The 16,813-nt window shown below is 40.3% G+C and overlaps 2 protein-coding genes across 2 annotated transcripts in view; one reads left to right on the top strand and one right to left on the bottom strand.

Annotated features, from left to right (window-relative positions):
- The first annotated feature begins 15,475 nt into the window (after positions 1 to 15,475).
- Positions 15,476 to 16,253, top strand: LOC109621647 (N-alpha-acetyltransferase 20). Its single transcript, XM_020075756.3, has 2 exons — positions 15,476 to 15,633; positions 15,702 to 16,253. The coding sequence occupies exons 1-2, from the start codon at positions 15,581 to 15,583 to the stop codon at positions 16,168 to 16,170; spliced, it is 522 nt and encodes a 173-aa protein (XP_019931315.2). The 5' UTR covers positions 15,476 to 15,580; the 3' UTR covers positions 16,171 to 16,253.
- A 193-nt stretch (positions 16,254 to 16,446) lies between these two features.
- LOC109426355 (protein crooked neck) overlaps positions 16,447 to 16,813 on the bottom strand; it is a 3,677-nt gene continuing 3,310 nt past the window's right edge. Inside the window, exon 4 of the mRNA XM_062855453.1 lies at positions 16,447 to 16,813. Coding sequence (XP_062711437.1) covers positions 16,527 to 16,813 — 287 coding nt within the window. The 3' untranslated portion in view covers positions 16,447 to 16,526.

Raw genomic sequence — 16,813 nt, 5'->3', positions numbered from 1 at the left:
GTTTGGGTAATTTTGCATCAAATGCACTTATTATTTATCATCCTCCTCCTTAACGAGTCAACGAGTAAAGTGACAAAAGAAGAAAATGAGATTTGTTCCGGCCTAAATAAAAAACTTAATCATTTTATGGCTATATCGGTCTTTTTCTACTCATAGTGTAAGGGAGTAGAGATCAAAGTAGATAATGAAATGATAGATATGAAAGTATTCGCTAGGTAGCGAACAAGTGTGAAAATTTAAAGAAGGTGAAATTAGGCAAATAGGCCATGTATTGAGCGAATACATCGAATGCGTGAAACTTCTGCCGTACGACCTGTGCTTTTAACTCTAAAAGGGATACCTGGGGTCCATTAGACCCCAGGCGCCTTTCAGAGCTCGTCTTTGATGGAACACACTCTGCGAGGTGATGAAACTGAGGCCATGAAGGTATCCCTTTTAGGGTTAAACAGATCGGCTTGATTGGTAGTTCATACCACCTTACCAAGACTGGCAAAAGTTTCAGGCACCCGACTGCCTATTTATTGCTCTGTTTTATCACAAGTTCTATCGATCGGTAGATTTTTCGGAACTCACACTCCGTTCATAGGGGTATGCCTATATCGCGGCGTGTTCTTCCTATTAGCTTTTTCGATCTTATTGGATAGAACACTTTTCTTTTTGGGCCAAACTATTGTTCGTGCAGTTGAAAATCAGAATTTTTGACATGCGAAAATCGATGTTTCGCCTAAACCGTGTGTCGGACGTACGTCGGGCACAGTACGCTGGACAGAGGGCCAGGTCCGCTGTCCAGCGCACTACGTCCGACGTTAGGTTTCACATATAGATTTTGAGAAAATTCGATTTTCGGGTGTGAGGAAACTTCGGGTTTCAACCGCGACGACAATATTATTTCATTATCCATTTTGATCTCTACTCCCTTACACTATGAGTAGAAAAAGACCGATATAGGGCACCTCACTGTTTTGAATTTGTATGGGATTTTGACGTTTCTTGGCCTTGTTGTTTACAAGATTTCTGTAAGAGTGAAAGAGATGGAGAGGATTCCATGCAGTGCCCTATAGGGCACTGCATGAAATTCTTTCCTTTTCTTTCACTCTTACAGAATTGTTGTAAACAACAAGGCCAAGAAACTTCAAAATCCCATACAAAATCAAAACAATGCAGTGCCCTATAGCCATTACATGATTAAGTTATTAATAGAATACGGTCAATAAATCAGAATATGCACAATAATAAAAAAAATGTCAATTTCTTGATTTTGCTTTGGCTGACCAAGCTATGTGGGAAATTACACTGTTGAAAATGCACACTAATTGCCATACCAATAAGTGATTGGAAGGCAGTGCCCGAAGCTCTCGACAATTAAAAATAACTTCCTCTCCCGCTTTGACATACATGTGCACAACAGACAATGTGTTAGATGTTCATCTAATCCCATCCGAAGGGGGTTTGTATTGTGAAAAGAAGATAACCATGTGCGATTGTGGAATCGAGTTCAGTTCTAGGCCTGCTGGCGACGGAGATAGTCGAGTGACTCCGTAGCTTGAAGGAATAGAAGCGCCCGTCTAGCGAATTGGGAGTCGTGAGTTCGAGTCTCACCGGAGTACGTGGATTTCTTTTCATAATTTCAAATCTCAATTTGTTCATCGAGCACATGTTCTGTTGTGCACATGGATGTCAAAGCATTTTCAACAGTGTAATAAAAAAAAGCCAAGCCAACACTAGATAAAGTTACATACATACATACAAAATATGGAACATGTTTCAGAATTCTCTCACTAGGCAGCATCGATTTATTACGTAACGCTAAAATCAACAACTTTCAACAACTGATTAAAAGATGTTAGACGAAGTGTATCTCGCTGATTTTCTTATCTATTTCCCGCATAACCATGAACTATATTTGTAATGTTTATCATACTGTTCGCAACTATTTATTACAATATCCCAATAGTGTAGTAGAACATCGAAAGCAACAGTAAGCCAACAGTAGAATAAACGGTTTCAACAGTATAATAGATGGTTATCGATCAAAAAACAGTATAGGAAATAGGCGGTTAAGTTATGTTACAATAAAAAATCGCCCATTTTCTCGAACAAAAGTTTTCGTTTACAGTTTGTCAAAAGGTCAACATACTATCCATTTTTTTGCTCAGATCACATATAAGCAAACAGTTCAAGAACATATTGTTAATCGATTCAAGATCTTTTGGCAGTTAACAAAAGATACAAATATTCCAAAATATGTTAGCTATTTTTTATACATTCTATACAAAATTCTTGGAGGTGTCCAAAGGGAAGTATTATGAAAATCGAATGTACCTAAAATGTTATTCCCTAGGATCGTAGTTTTGGACGTCTAGTTTCAGAATCTGTGCGGTTCAAAATATTTCATCTTGGGTTTTTTGATATTTTTGATTTTTTCCTATTTACCCATTCAAATATCGAAAAAAGTCATTTTTAGGCCAATTTCGTCCCATATAAAAATGTATGGGAAAAAAACCCAAGATAGATTATTTTAAAACACACATTTTCTGAATCTAGAAATCCAAAAATATGGTTCAAGCGAAAAAAAATTGAGGTACATTCACTTTTCATAATAGTATACCTATGGACATAGCGTGATGACGTTTCTGATAATTTAGTCCATGGTTCATGATGCATTTTTGGAAACCAATCCACTAGTACTAGATGCCAAATCCACAATATTTTTTAGAACTTTTGGTCAATCACACAAAATAAATATGTTAAATACAAATACAGGCATACCTCGATAGTACGTACACCACCGCTTCGTTTAGTGAAACGTACGTACTATCGAATCACACATTTTTATTTCAAACTAGCTGTCCCGGCAAACGTTGTACTGTCTGCCTACTGTGTTTTTGACATACACAGCTCCATAGGAACTTCCCCCGCAAAGTCATCTGTATGGGAGCCCCCCTTTCAAGAGACCGGAGGGATCTTACACCACACCAAGCTAAGAACATTCCCCGGCCTCACATATACCCACATACAAAATTTCACAGCGATCGGTCCAATAGTTTCCGAATCCATGAGGGTCAGACAGACAGACACAGACAGAAATCCATTTTTAAATATAATTTAAATAATAATTCTTGGTGAAATTTCAGAAGGAATCTCTGGAGAAATCTCTGAAAGAGACCCTGGAATCTCATTAGGAATCGCAGAAGAAACTCCTGGAAGAATCCCTAAGGAATCCCAGAAAGAATTAATAGAGAAATGTCGGAACCAACAACTAGAGGAATTTCGGAACTAAAAGAAACTTGAAACTTGAAGAAATCCCTAAAGCAAGCGAGAAAGCGAAATAATTGAATTAATACAGCATATAGGGCAATGCAAGCCGCGGTCACTAAAGCTTTATTTTCTAAGTTTTTGACGTTTTGTGACTTTCTTGTTTACGTTTCGGACTTCAAGAGATTTCTTCCACAATTTCTCAAGAAGTCTCCGGAATACTCCAGGAATTTCATCCGAGATTCTCCGACTAGTTTCTTTAAGGATGTCTCTGGATTTTTTTTTATGACTTCCAGATGGTATTCCTGGATATTCTAGCAACTTCACCCAGAATTTCTCTGAGAGTTCTTTCGGAAATCACGGTGTGCCGAAAACCGTTATTAACAAATAAAAATGTCCACCCAAATGGCACCCGGCATTCGAAAGATATACTATTCTAGTATCTCCTCTGAAAATTTTAAAATCTTTCATCGAGGGAAACTAAAGTTTTTGTGATTTGAAGATTTTGAGCCATTTCCATAGGATTTTCTTATATGAGTAAATATGCACGCACGGTGTGCCTCATATCAATATTAACAAATAAAAATGTACTCCAAACTAACACCCGGCATTCGAAAGATTTACTATTTTAGTATCTCCTCCGAAAATTTGAAAAAAAATTATCGAGGGAAACCAAAGTTTTTACTGTTTGAAGATTTTTTTCTATTTTCATAGAATTAACTCATATAAGGGAATATTATCATACGGTGCTCTTCATATCATAAACAAATAATAACACTGCTCAACTTTTTTTTTTAAACTTTGAATTATGAGATGAGAAAAAAAAAGAACAGGGTTTTAGAACCCTAGAAGTGTGACATTGAAAGAATTTTCGAAAAATATTGGAACGGGACTTCACAGTTCAAGACCGAAGTTTTTATTTAGAACTTGGGGTGTTCAATTCTCGCGTTTAGTATCATACATGCGTATCTACAATGATCGATTTCTTCTCATCGATTTTCTCTTCGGATTATTGCGGGAAATACGACAAACAGTCGGATGATCTATCGGTGTATTTCGGTGAAGGACGACTAGGACTAGCATCTAAAACAACAAAAACAAACAAAAATGATTTGCCGGTCAAGTTATTAACCAAATAGAAAAACGATGAAGGGAAATCGATCATTGTAGATACGCCCGTATGCTACTGAGCGCGAGAATTAATATACGCACAGGGTTTCTAGGGTCACAAACCCCTATTATTTTTTTTCTCATTCCATAACGCAAACTAGTGTTGAACGGTGTCATGAGTTTCACAAATTCCAAAACGTACAATAAATATTCAAGCAACTTCTCTGCAAATTGGGCAACATTTCATTGAGAGGAATGTCAATTACCGTAGTTTGAGAATCTAATTAATATTTCATAGTTCTACCTGCTAATCGAATACAAATAAAAATGTGGCACGCCGTGAGCGTTGATTACATACACTTTCTAAGAGTTTGGCACCGTTTTTTTTTGTTTTAAATCACGTTGTAAATATGTTGGTATCTTGTCGGTGAATTTGAAAACGTTTCATGTTGAAACGAGAGTTAAGGTGAATTAACAGCCCAAGGTTTTGGTATTCTTTTGAAGCTTTGTAAATCGTTGATATATCGTTGTTTTAAACTAAACCTAAATGCCAGCTTTTGTACGTCATGTTACTAACGTGTCTTCCGTGAATTTAGAAATTTTAAATTTGAATGATCATTAGTAACAACAATTTTAAGCTTTGATTTCAATTTGATTGGAGATATGGATACTATCGCTTTATCTATAAACACGCTAAAAACACCTACTGAGTTTTGTAACAGTATTGCAAAAAATGTGAAATATATTCAAAGTTTTAGATGAGTTACAAAATAAATATTCATTGCGAGGAATGATTAACATGAGAAATTGCAATAATATTCTATGAAGTTACTACATTTTCAATATACTTTATCATACCTATCTTATTTTTTCAGAAGTTGTTTGAATGTTGTATCTTTGGAATGGTGTTTTTGAAACTCATTAATATTTTGTTTACGATTTGAAGAGCCAATGAACCATCCTATGACAATATTTTCATATATGAGCTAATTCTATGAAAATACAGGAAAATTTTCAAACAATTTAAACTTTGGTTTTCCTCGATAAAACATTTTCAAATTTTCGGAGGAGATACTAGAATAGTATGTCTTTCGAATGCCGGGTGTAAGTTTGGAGTACATTTTTATTTGTTAATTGTGGTATCAGGCACACCGTGCGTGCATATTTACTCATATAAGGAAATTCTATTGAAATTACCCAAAATCTTCAAATCACAAAAACTTTAGTTTCTCTCGATGAAAGATTTTAAAATTTTCAGAGGAGATACTAGAATAGTATATCTTTCGAATGCCGGGTGCCGTTTGGGTGGACATTTTTATTTGTTAATAACGGTTTTCGGCACACCGTGAAATGGTATCAGAAATTCTTACCGAGATTTCTTCAAAAACTCCTTGCAACAATCCATAATGATTTATTCCTGGAATTTCATTCGAGATTCTTTCCGAAGTGTCTTCTGGGAATTCTTCAGGAATTCCTTCTGAAACCGTTCCGGAAATCCTACAATATCTCTGACAAGAACTTCATTAGTATTCCTCTCGTCTCCAGGAACTTCTTCCGGTGTTTTTTTTCAGGAGCTACTTCTGATTCAAGTATTTCTTCTAGGATTCCTACAATAATTTCACCTGGTCATCTTTTTGGGATTTTTCCAGGATTATTTCGGAAATTCCTTCCGGGAATTTCTTCTGGGCGACTGGCACGAATTACTTTTCAGGAACTTCTTCCGGGATTCCTCTTAGAGCTTCTTCTAGGAATTATTGCAGAAACTGATTCCGGGATTTCTTCGAGAACTCTTTCCAGGAATCATCTAGGGACTCTTTTTTGGTTTCTACCAAGAGCTACGTCAAACACAATAATAAAAACCAAAAAAAAAGAGCTCCGTCAGAAATTCCTGCAGATCCTTCTGGAATTCTTTCAGATGTTTGTAGTGGAAATCCTCCTGGAGTTTACTACAATTTTTTTTGAGTATTTTGTTTATGGAATTCCTCATGTAGTTCCTGTAGGATTTCCTTGAATATATACAGAAAAAAGCAACTTAGTGATAGCTCCCTGAAGAACCAAATAAATCCTAGAGGGATTCTAGAATAAGTTTGTGGAGAAGCCACGGAAGGAATACCTAGAAGAGGTTCAGGAAAAAATACTAAGGTAATCCTAGAAGGAGTAATGCTGAACGAATCTCGAAATTAATTTCTACAGACATCCAGGAATCTTTGGAAGAATCTCGGGAAATGTCCTGGCAAGAGCTTTTGACGGAACCTCTTAAGGAATCTCAGAAAAAAACTCCTGGAAAACCCCAGAGGGAACTTCTGAAGGTATTCTAAATAAACTTCCGAAAGAATCTCATTAAGAGCTTACGGAATCCCAGAGGAAAGCTCTGGAACATATTTGTGGACAAACCACGAGGGGAGTCCCAGATGGAATTCTTGTGGAATCCCAGAAGGAACTCCATGAAGTGAGCCACCATGCCACAGTTATAAAATAGCACACGCACGCATACTCCACATTTTGAATTATATGCAACCACTCATGATAAGCTGGCGAATTTTTTTTAATCCGAGAGCAGGTGATTTTTTTTTAAAGTCCGAATCGTAAACAAACTAAGAAAATTTTCCTTAGCAACCGCGGCTTGCAGTGCCCTACGGTACTCAAAGTTGTTTAAATTTCCAAACTCATGGAAAACTGTCAAATATTTTTCATATCGCAAAAAAGTTAATTGTTGGAAAACGAAAAAAAAATAACAAGAAAGTGAACTGAAATCAATGGTTTGGATAAGTAACTTGATGGGTTTGATTTATGTTTTGGAGAGCATTTTTCGCCCAGAATTTTTTTTTTATTACCACACAAAATAGAACCATCAGGTGCCTTTTTATTTTATTACAACGTTCTATTGGTAGATAAAGCGTTTAGTTAATAACTGTGCAAGTGCTTATAGACCACTAAGCTGAGAAGCAATCCTCCCAGTTGGGATGTAACGCCAGAATGATGATGCCAGATATTATGACTGGCAGAAAATATCTCTATAAAGCGGAGATTACTGCAATCATTACATCAAACGTATTCATTCATACCTTTCATTTCGATACATTTTAAAACTGTTTAATGAAAATCCGTGTTATAGGAGTCAGCATAACATAAATTCATAGTATCGAAGTCTCTGCTATACATCTATACACTTATGATTCGAACTCATTTTTGTAGATTAAAAATTAACTAAATTTTGGTATACGTACTATCGAGGCAAAATGTACGCACTATCGAGGGTACGTACTATCGAGGTACGCCTGTAATACAAAAATAATTAAATTAATTTAATAAGTGTAAGAAGGGTTTTGTTCACCATAGGTGGATCAAATCGGTTTTTTGAATATTCGACACTTCAATTGTTTTTTACTATCAGATGCAGAGAACAAAAGCAGTGACATCCTTAGACAGCCAGACACAGCATTTGATGAAAAAAAAAACGATTTAATCCACCTATGGTGAACATAACCCATCAATATCCACAAAAAGATGCTGCACAATAGGCCTGCATCTCCGATGTACTGCAAGCATTGATAATGATAAGAAAAATGATAGAAATAGTCGATGCTATCATTTTCCAGGATTCTTTAAATGAATGGCTGTGTATGTGTCGACCCCCGAGAAAGTTCTTGACCGATTCCTGGCAAAAACTTTCCAGAGTGACTGCCATTTGAAATTTGAATTGTAATTTCTTCGCAACTGCGTACTGCGATCGAAGAAAAATGGTTTCTTGAGCAATTCAGGCAAGAAATTTCTAACAAATTCCTTCTGAACTGCAATTGCCAACAGCCCTTGAGAAGGCATATTCAGATAGATGATTCGCAACACGTATTTCACAACTTACGTATAACACAATAGGCGGGAAGTTGGTTCTTTGACTGTATACAAAAAAGTCTCCATGTATGTGAAAGCTGTTGTATACAAGACTGGCAGAGAGGGTCTGAAATAACGTAATATTCGAAATACATATCACCTACAGCGTATTTTTGACTGGTTGAAAAACGAAAGCAAAGTGAGATACAGAACTAGAATTGAAATGGTACCTTTTTCGTCGGGTCACACATCGCACGGATTCGGAGAAAGGATTATCCCTCTTTGGCCAGCGCACGAGCCTCCTGTGAAGATAGGCAATAATGATGTCCATTTTGCATCCCATCCTTTACAAAGTGTCGCAAAAATCCTTAGCGATTTGCGCTCATGCAAGAAATACCTAGCCGAAAGATACTGCTAATAAACTCAATTGACCTTCTGCAAATGTTGTAAGGCCGAAGAATTTTATTGGCCTCGCACACTGAATGTTACCCTTTCTCTTCTAGCTGCAAACAAGGCATTACCGAAAACGGTCAGTTTCACAAAATATTTGCATATTGCGACTCTTAACTCTTTTTACTGCCGCACAACCCCTTTTTCATTAATCATTAACTTTACTTTTGCCATTTTCCAACTGTTCTTTGTTGTTTTACTGCCCAGCGTGCGGTCTTGGACCCGTTCGGCCGTTCATCCCGGACCTGGTTGCGTATTTGGCATTAAAACTCCGCAAAAGCCTATCCCTTCGGTGAGCATTTATTGCAAAATCTTTACGATGTCCAGTCCATCATAGTAAGCCAGGCAGCCGGGTCCTAAGACCCCAACCAAGCAGGCAGTGACATTTTTTGACCTCATGTTGTTCAAGAACCCGCACGTTTTGCGATCGTTGTCCATTCCGTTTGTTCTTTTTCGCCAATAGGTAAGGTAAAGGATTGCAATACCGTGACCGACGACCGACCGGACGGCGATGTCCTTTCAGTTATTTTCGCTCTCTTTGGCCCTAGGAAAATATTTATCCAAAAAGTTTAATTTCCCATCCATCACGGGGCGGCGTCTACGGTTGTTTTTGTTTTGCAAAACGGCCCACTGTTGGTTTTTGGATCGGAAATCAAACCGACAAACTCGCCTCAAGTGGACTAGGAGACGTCGCCGTTATGTAAACAGGATCAAAGCACTCCAGTCAGTGCGAGGTCGTAGTTGGCTTTGCGTCGAATTTTGGGAGAAAAAGTTAGCCGAAAGTTAGTTCCTCGAAAATCTCTACAGGAAATTCTCAAGTATACCACCAGGGGTTGTTTGGGAATTTCTGCAGGAATTCTTAGAGAATTTCTCAATGAGTTCCTAGAGAATTTTTCTCGCATTTTATTGGGGATTCTTCTAGAGTTTATCAGAAATTTATCTGGATGTTTGTATGAATACCTTCGAGAAATCCTCGGGAATTCCCGGGGAACTCCTGGAGTAGGTTTGCAGGGAACCTAGAGCAATTCCTGAAGAACTGGCGGAAAAAATCTCGAGGAACTCCGTAGAATTCTTGGAGGGATTTCCGAGAAACACTGAAACAGGCATTCCTGAAAGGATTCCCGATGATCTCCTGGAGGAATTTCCGAGGATTTCCTGGAGAAATACCCGAGGAACTACAGGAGCAATTCCCGAGGAACTGCTGGATGAAGTCCCGAGGAACTCCTGGAGGTATTCCCAAAAAACTCTTTTAGAAGTTCTTGGAGGGATTCCCGATGAATTCCTACTGGAATTCCAGATGAACTCTTGGAGAAATTCTCGGTGAGGAATGTCTGCGGAACTCCTAGAGGAATTTCCTAGGAACTCCTGGAAGAATTTCCTAGGAACTCCTGTCGAAATTGTCGAGATTCTCCTGGAGGAATTCTCGCGAAATCCCTGAAGGATCGCCAAGGATCTTCTGGAGGAATTCTCGAGGAACTCCGAGAGAAATTTTCGAGGAACTCCTGGAGGAGTTCCGATAGAACTCCTGCAGAAATTCCCGAGAAACTCCTGGAGGAATTCTCGAGGATCTCTAGGAGGAATTCCCGAAGATATCCTGGAGGAATTCTCCAGAAACTTCTGGTTAGATGAATTCTCACGAATCTCCTGGAAGAATTCCTAGGAACTCCTGGAAGAATTCCCAAGGATCTCCTGAAGGAATTCCTAGAGGAATTTCCAGTGAACTACTGCAGGAGTTCCCAATGATCTACAGGAATATTTCCCGAGGATCTTCTGGAGGAGTTTCCTAGAAACTCTTACAGGAATTTTCGTGGACCTCCTGAAGGGATTCCCAGGAAATCCTGGAGCTCCGGGATAAACTCTCAGGGACTTCTGTAGAAATTGTCTGGAAACTCCTGCAGGTATTCCCGAAGAATTGATGGAGGAATTCCCGAGAATCTCCTAGAGGAATTCCCGAGGATCTCCTAGAGGAATTCTCGTGGAATTCCTGGAGGATCACCAAGGATCTCCTGGAGAAATTTCCTAGGGAAATTCCTGAACTAAATTTCATGGAAATTCTGGGGGGAATTTTCGGATAATTTATGTGTAGTTATTCCCCGTTGAATCATGAAGAAATTCCCAGGGAAATCCTGGAGGAATTCTATCACAATTTCTGCAGGAATGCTTCTAAAGGAATTCCCGTGACATTCGTAGGGAATCCATGGAGGGATTCCTGGGATATTCCTGGAGAAATTTCCTCCTAAACGAATCCTGGAAACTCCTGAAGCAATTCCCGGCGTACTCCTGGAGGAATGCTTGAGTGAGCTGAGGAAATTCTTGGTAAGCTCCTCGGGGAATCTCAGAAGGCACCCCATGAGGAATCACCAAAAACTGGAGGAATCCCAGAAGAAAGTATTGAAGGCATTCCAGACTCCTGGAGGAATTACAAAAGAAAGTCCTAGATAAATCCCACAATCAAATCATGGAGGAATTGCAAAAGAAACTCCTCGTGGAATCCTTTCTGCTTCCGATGCCGGTGCCTCCTTCGTCAGCACATCCGCAACGCCCGTGGCTTCAAGGAACAGGCGTACGCGGTAGCTCCAATTCTGGAAGTCTGCTCCGCTTCCCTTCAGCAACGGAATGTTGCAGGATAGATCCTTCGCGCTGGGACCATAACCTTTTGAAGGTGTGATCGGGGGACTCCAGGGTGAAAAATGTACTCGGTGGTTCAACAGTGAACAAAAAGGAACTACAGTAGACGTTCGGTCGGTGCAAACGGTTTAACTGCAATGCTTTTTAACTGCAAGTCCGGTAAGTGCAACAGTTTTGCAGTTATCGCTCCGCTATCCGTCAAAACGGTGCGTTAGCCCAAATGAACAGTTGAATAAATTTTGCATTCATTTAACGTCAATTGGGTTCTTTAGGGTGTCGTAATGTGGTGGATGCAGTTGGAATTGTGAATTAAACATTGCGATTTCAACTGCATCCACCACATAGGGGTATTCAGATATTCAGATTATTCCATAATTGGAATCTCCATCCATTTTTGTTGGCCGGGATTTTTTTTTAAATGCATTCAAAGTTTGTATGGGGGATTTCTTTTTGTTCGGTGCGAACCTTGGAGCAAGACACTGTGCTGGAGACTAGGCTGGAGAGTACATTTTCCTTCACAGAGTTGCTCAGAATTCATCCGGATTGCTCCCGTTTTTGCCTGGGTGTTGCCAGATTCATCGCAAAATCAAAACAATATTGCCCGATATCTCGCCTTTCTTGCAGTTTTGGGGGTGTTTTTCAACAAATTTCGTCGGTCATTGGCTAGTTTGTGACAGCACTGACAAACTTCTTTACAGCTTGTAGGCTTCATATAAGCATGGAGGGCTAATTGTAGTTCTTACTGTTTATAGTGCCTATAAGCATTAGTGATACTTATATAGTTTTTTAGCACTGAAAAGCTGTTCAATGACCATTACAATGCTTAGAGCAACATTAACGGCGGCTACTATTCGAGCAACCCGCGCAGCGCTACTATTTTGACTTAACCACTCTTTTCCACACCGGTAGTAATCAAATTAGTCACCCTGGTTCGTATCGGGAGGGCTGTCATATTTCCATAACTTTTTTAGCAGCGCAACTGTCCCGCTACTATATTTGGTCACCCACCCATAGCGCTACTATTTTGCGAGCGCATCCAGCAGCGACCGGTAAAGTTTGCTGCAATGATGGAAGGCTGCCAAACGGGCTATAGAAGCGCACCGTTAAAGGTGCTCTTGAACAGTGCTTAGTAGTTGCCTGGGTTGCTATGTGTTTCAAACTTGAATCAAACTGGAGCCTCCATATTGCAGTAATGGTTAAGCACGCTGTAATGATACTTATGTACCTCGTTACTACATTAGTGGTCTAATAATACTTAGCGTGCTCGGCTTAATTCCATCATGCCGCTCAAAGTTTGCAAAATCCAATTGGGGCATGGGAGCCTAGGAGCAAGACACTGTGCAAACACGAGTAACTCTGAGAAATTCTGAGTAACTCTTTTCACCAATGATCGACGAAATTTGTTGAAAAACATCCCTAAAACTGCAAGAAAGGCGAGATATCGGGCAATATTGTTTTGATTTTGCGATGAATCTGGCAACTCCCAAAAACGGGAGCAATCCGGAGGAATTCTGAGCAACTCTGTGAAGGAAAATGTACTCTCCAGCACAGTGTCTTGCCCCAAGATGGGAGCCTAAGCTTCAACTGTTAATGCAATCAGAAACTACTCATACCTTAACTCAGACTTAGACGTGGGCGATCCTATATCCTATAGGGTAGAAGCTTCAGTTTAGGCCAGTCCGGAGTTTTGGCCATAGTGCGGTATTGAGCCTGTTGCGATCTAAATCGGCGTTAATTTATTTTTTTACTAGTAGATCCTAATACAATATGATTATTACAGTTGTGTAAACCACACATTTTGATTAAAAATTGGAAAAAAAATATTTCCCTAAAAAATCAGCTCCCATATGTGAATTTCTGCACTGTAGTTTTAGCTGACTGCAACTTACCGAGGGGCGTGTTGTTGTGACACGTGTTCACTGTTCGATTGCTGCGATGCGAAAGAGGACGGTCGTCGGCAGCGTGGTCTCTCGTGCCAAACTGGCTAGCGCCTTTGTGACGCCGACGACCATTCGCGGTCGCGCGTCGCGACGTCGCTGAGTCGCGATGTCTGATGGTGTCCGGTGCCTGAATAGAATTGTCGCGATCGGGTCGCGGTGTTCGATGATGATCGAATGCTGGCGACTTGCATCTCTGCGCGTAGGGTGTTCAACTGGTATGCCACACCATAATATATCTATTTTGGCCAGGGTGGTTCTAATTTGGCCACTCTCATGAGAAATACACGTGATTGGCCAAAATAGAAACCAAGCTTAAGAATAAGGCCAAAACTGCGGCAGTGCATCTATTTTAGCCAGTGCCACTTTTAATACAAAAATCCAAGTATTGGCTTGAATTCTGCATTTTTCCTTCAAAATATAAATTGAAACCTTTCATTTGGCACATTGGTTGTTTTCATAGGATTATTGGTTATTTTTATAAAAATTATTTCCCTTAGACTGGTCAAAACCGGTGCCCACACTCTATATGAGGGGTTGTTCAAGTCGCTCTGGAGAATTTCCAAAGCGCATTCTAATAATGTTGTTGGCGCGTATCCGGGGCCAACTCCGGTCGGATCGGGTGGACTGTATCACGGAATTCGGAATGAAAGAAACCGACACTGGGTTTTTCTGCTGCTAATCACCACTGCACTTTATTTTGTTCACTTTTTACTTTACACTACACTACTGTTCACATTAGTCCTGTTCAACGACCTAGGTTGAACTTGCTCGAAGTTGCTGCATCCCGCTCTTACCCGTTTGATGACAAATGGGTAAGAGCGGGATGCAGCAACTTCGAGCAAGTTCAACCTGCGTCGTTGAACAGGACTATTCACTTCACTTTTGGATCACGGAACGATTTTAACTACGCGGCGGATAAAATAATACTAACTCGCCTCTGCGCACCAGTCACGTATTTATAGCACCGCGCCACATGCTCTAAGTGCGCGGAATGTTCTAGACTCGGTTCTAGACGCACGTGGAACCTTCGCGATGCGTGTGCTGCCGTCGTCACCGCTGCTATGCGATGAACTCGCGGATGAACCACGCAATGAGTGCCGCAATGACGATGATGCTGATTGCGGGGAACTCACTGGAAGCACTCACGCTCGGTGTCGGAACTCTCTACCAGTGACGTAGTAAGCGTGGGTCGATATGAGGGCTGCGTTCGGGTGAGTGCATCGCTCGGTTGGGTGACGGCGGTGTTGCTGATGCTGTTGGGTGGGACACGGCACGTAGACTCCTTGTATCTGCCGGGGCGGTCAGAAAACTTGCTAATCACACTCGTTCCGTACGGAACAAATGTTGAACATGATAGGTTCTAGTCCGCACTATCAAAAATAGTTCTATTTAACATTGTTTTCACTAACAATGAGGAAGATTACAAGTGGTAGTCGAAATACGCGTATCTGTCAAAGGATAAGCAATATAGGGCGGAATTAAAAGGTACGAAACTGATTACACTCATTCAAAGAGGGTATTCTGCTTAGAGGGTTCGAAAAGTCGGTACAAGATTGTTTTCAGGTTAGTTTGGCTAGAAAGTCTAAGATGCCATTAGCAAGTGCAACATGCCAAGATAATATATCATTATATGGTTTATGTAATGTAAAACAATACAACATAACGAAAGAGAACCATTCCAAAACCATTTGATTAAATGTTTAGCCAGTAGTGAAATTACAAATAAAAACAATATATTTACAGTACATTTTATTGTTTGAAACCATACATATACCATGCAATGTAAGGTATATTAAAATCCTAGTATCAGTATTTAGAACAATTTATTTACAGTATTGTAATGTATTGTTTTGCAAAATTTTATATTTGAAGAAAAATTTTTTTTGTTATTGTATTGTTAAGATACTTAACAACTGTTACAATACAACGTTCGGTTTTTCTACTGTATTTTTTTACTGGGGTATCTGCTAAAGAAGGTAAATAAAAACTCTCAATATTTTCCCCTGTCCACATTACCCCCACTACCCCTAGTTTTAGTTTTCCGTGCAAAAAAAAATTGACAAATAGAGCTTGCTGACGTTTATTCAACTCTCTCTTTCATGCATGCAGGCGGGATAGGATTTGTTTTCATCGGGAAACCTTTCCTGATGACAACAAATTCTATTTCGCCTGCATGTTTGAAAGAGAAAGGTGAACAAACGTCAGCAAGCTCTATTGGACATCCCTATCCTTTGACAGACGCTGCTGTCACGACGGCTTTTGTTGTTGTTTTTGTCGCAGCCTGCGGGAAGCATTTTTGCGGTTCAGTTTCAGAGCAGACGGAAATTCACCGAATTCTGGTATTTTTACGGCAAAAACCTATAAAAATGACTACTCTACGCCCTTTCACCTGCAACGATATGTTCAAGTTCAACAAAGTGTGAGTATTCTTGTACATTAGTCCGTATCCGCCTTTAAGTCAATGCCTAAACGTGTGATGAATTTCAGGAATCTTGATCCCCTGACGGAAACCTACTGCCTAGCGTTCTACATGCAGTACCTGGCCCACTGGCCGGAATACTTCCAGGTGGCCGAATCGCCGAGCGGTGAAATCATGGGCTACATCATGGGAAAAGCGGCCGGCCACGCCGAAAACTGGCACGGCCACGTAACGGCACTGACCGTTTCGCCGGATTACCGCCGGTTGGGACTGGCCGCCACGCTGATGAACTTCCTGGAGGACGTCTCGGAGAAGAAGCGGTGCTACTTTGTGGATCTGTTCGTGCGGGTCAGCAACAAGGTGGCCATCGACATGTACACCAAGCTGGGCTACATCGTCTATCGGACCGTGCTGGAGTATTACGTGGGCGATCCGGACGAGGACGCGTATGATATGAGGAAAGCCTGCTCGAGGGACGTTCACCGGAAGTCGGTGATTCCGTTGACGCATCCCGTCCGACCGGACGAAGTGGACTGATAGCGGGGTAGAGAAATTGTAAGAAAATGAATTGTACATTATGAATATTTATGATTAAAATACCGAATGTCGCGGAAACACAACTTCGCCTGATCATGAATTTTACTTCCCCGATCCAAATTCCAAATTTTTCGAAAATAATGTTAGAAAGCGATAGGTAGATGGACCTGTTCAAATTATTTTTTAAGTCCTAAATTAGAAGAATCTTAAAATTTCGGATATGAATTCATTCTACAACTTTAATTATATTAAAAGCAAATATTTGAATGTTTCGAATGAAACAAAACTTCTCGATTAGAAAAAAAATGGGTTTATTGAGTACTTACACTTTATTATTTTACATCTAAATATTACGACTAACTTTCAGAGGGTTCCTCCTCTTCCGGTTCGGCAGCACTTTCACCTTCGATCGTCTCAGCCGGCGTAACGGGCACCTCTTTCTGCTTTTTCCAGCTCTTGGCCGCAGCGAGCAGTTTTAGATTCGGCCTGGCCATCTCATCCTCGGGGAAGATGAAATCGAACACCTCCTCCCAGCCTTCCTCCACGCCGCTCTCGGAGATGATCTTCTGCCGCTTCTTGACCTTCCGGGGCATCTTTGCCATCACCTTTCGCAGACTGTCCTCGTCTCCGTGTTCCTTTTCAA

The sequence above is a fragment of the Aedes albopictus genome, chromosome 3, assembly GCF_035046485.1.
Source record: "Aedes albopictus strain Foshan chromosome 3, AalbF5, whole genome shotgun sequence".
Classification (NCBI taxonomy): Eukaryota; Metazoa; Arthropoda; class Insecta; order Diptera; family Culicidae; genus Aedes; species Aedes albopictus.
Note: the sequence above shows the minus strand (reverse complement) of the source record. Positions and strands in the feature narration are given on the sequence as shown.

What these genes read in the sequence shown, in the direction of transcription:
- LOC109621647 (XM_020075756.3), top strand. Translation starts at nt 15,581, where the DNA reads ATGACTACTCTACGCCCTTTCACCTGCAACGATATGTTCAAGTTCAAC. An exon ending in ATGTTCAAGTTCAACAAAGT is followed by an intron (nt 15,634 to 15,701) that starts GTGAGTATTCTT and finishes GATGAATTTCAG; the next exon opens with GAATCTTGATCCCCTGACGG.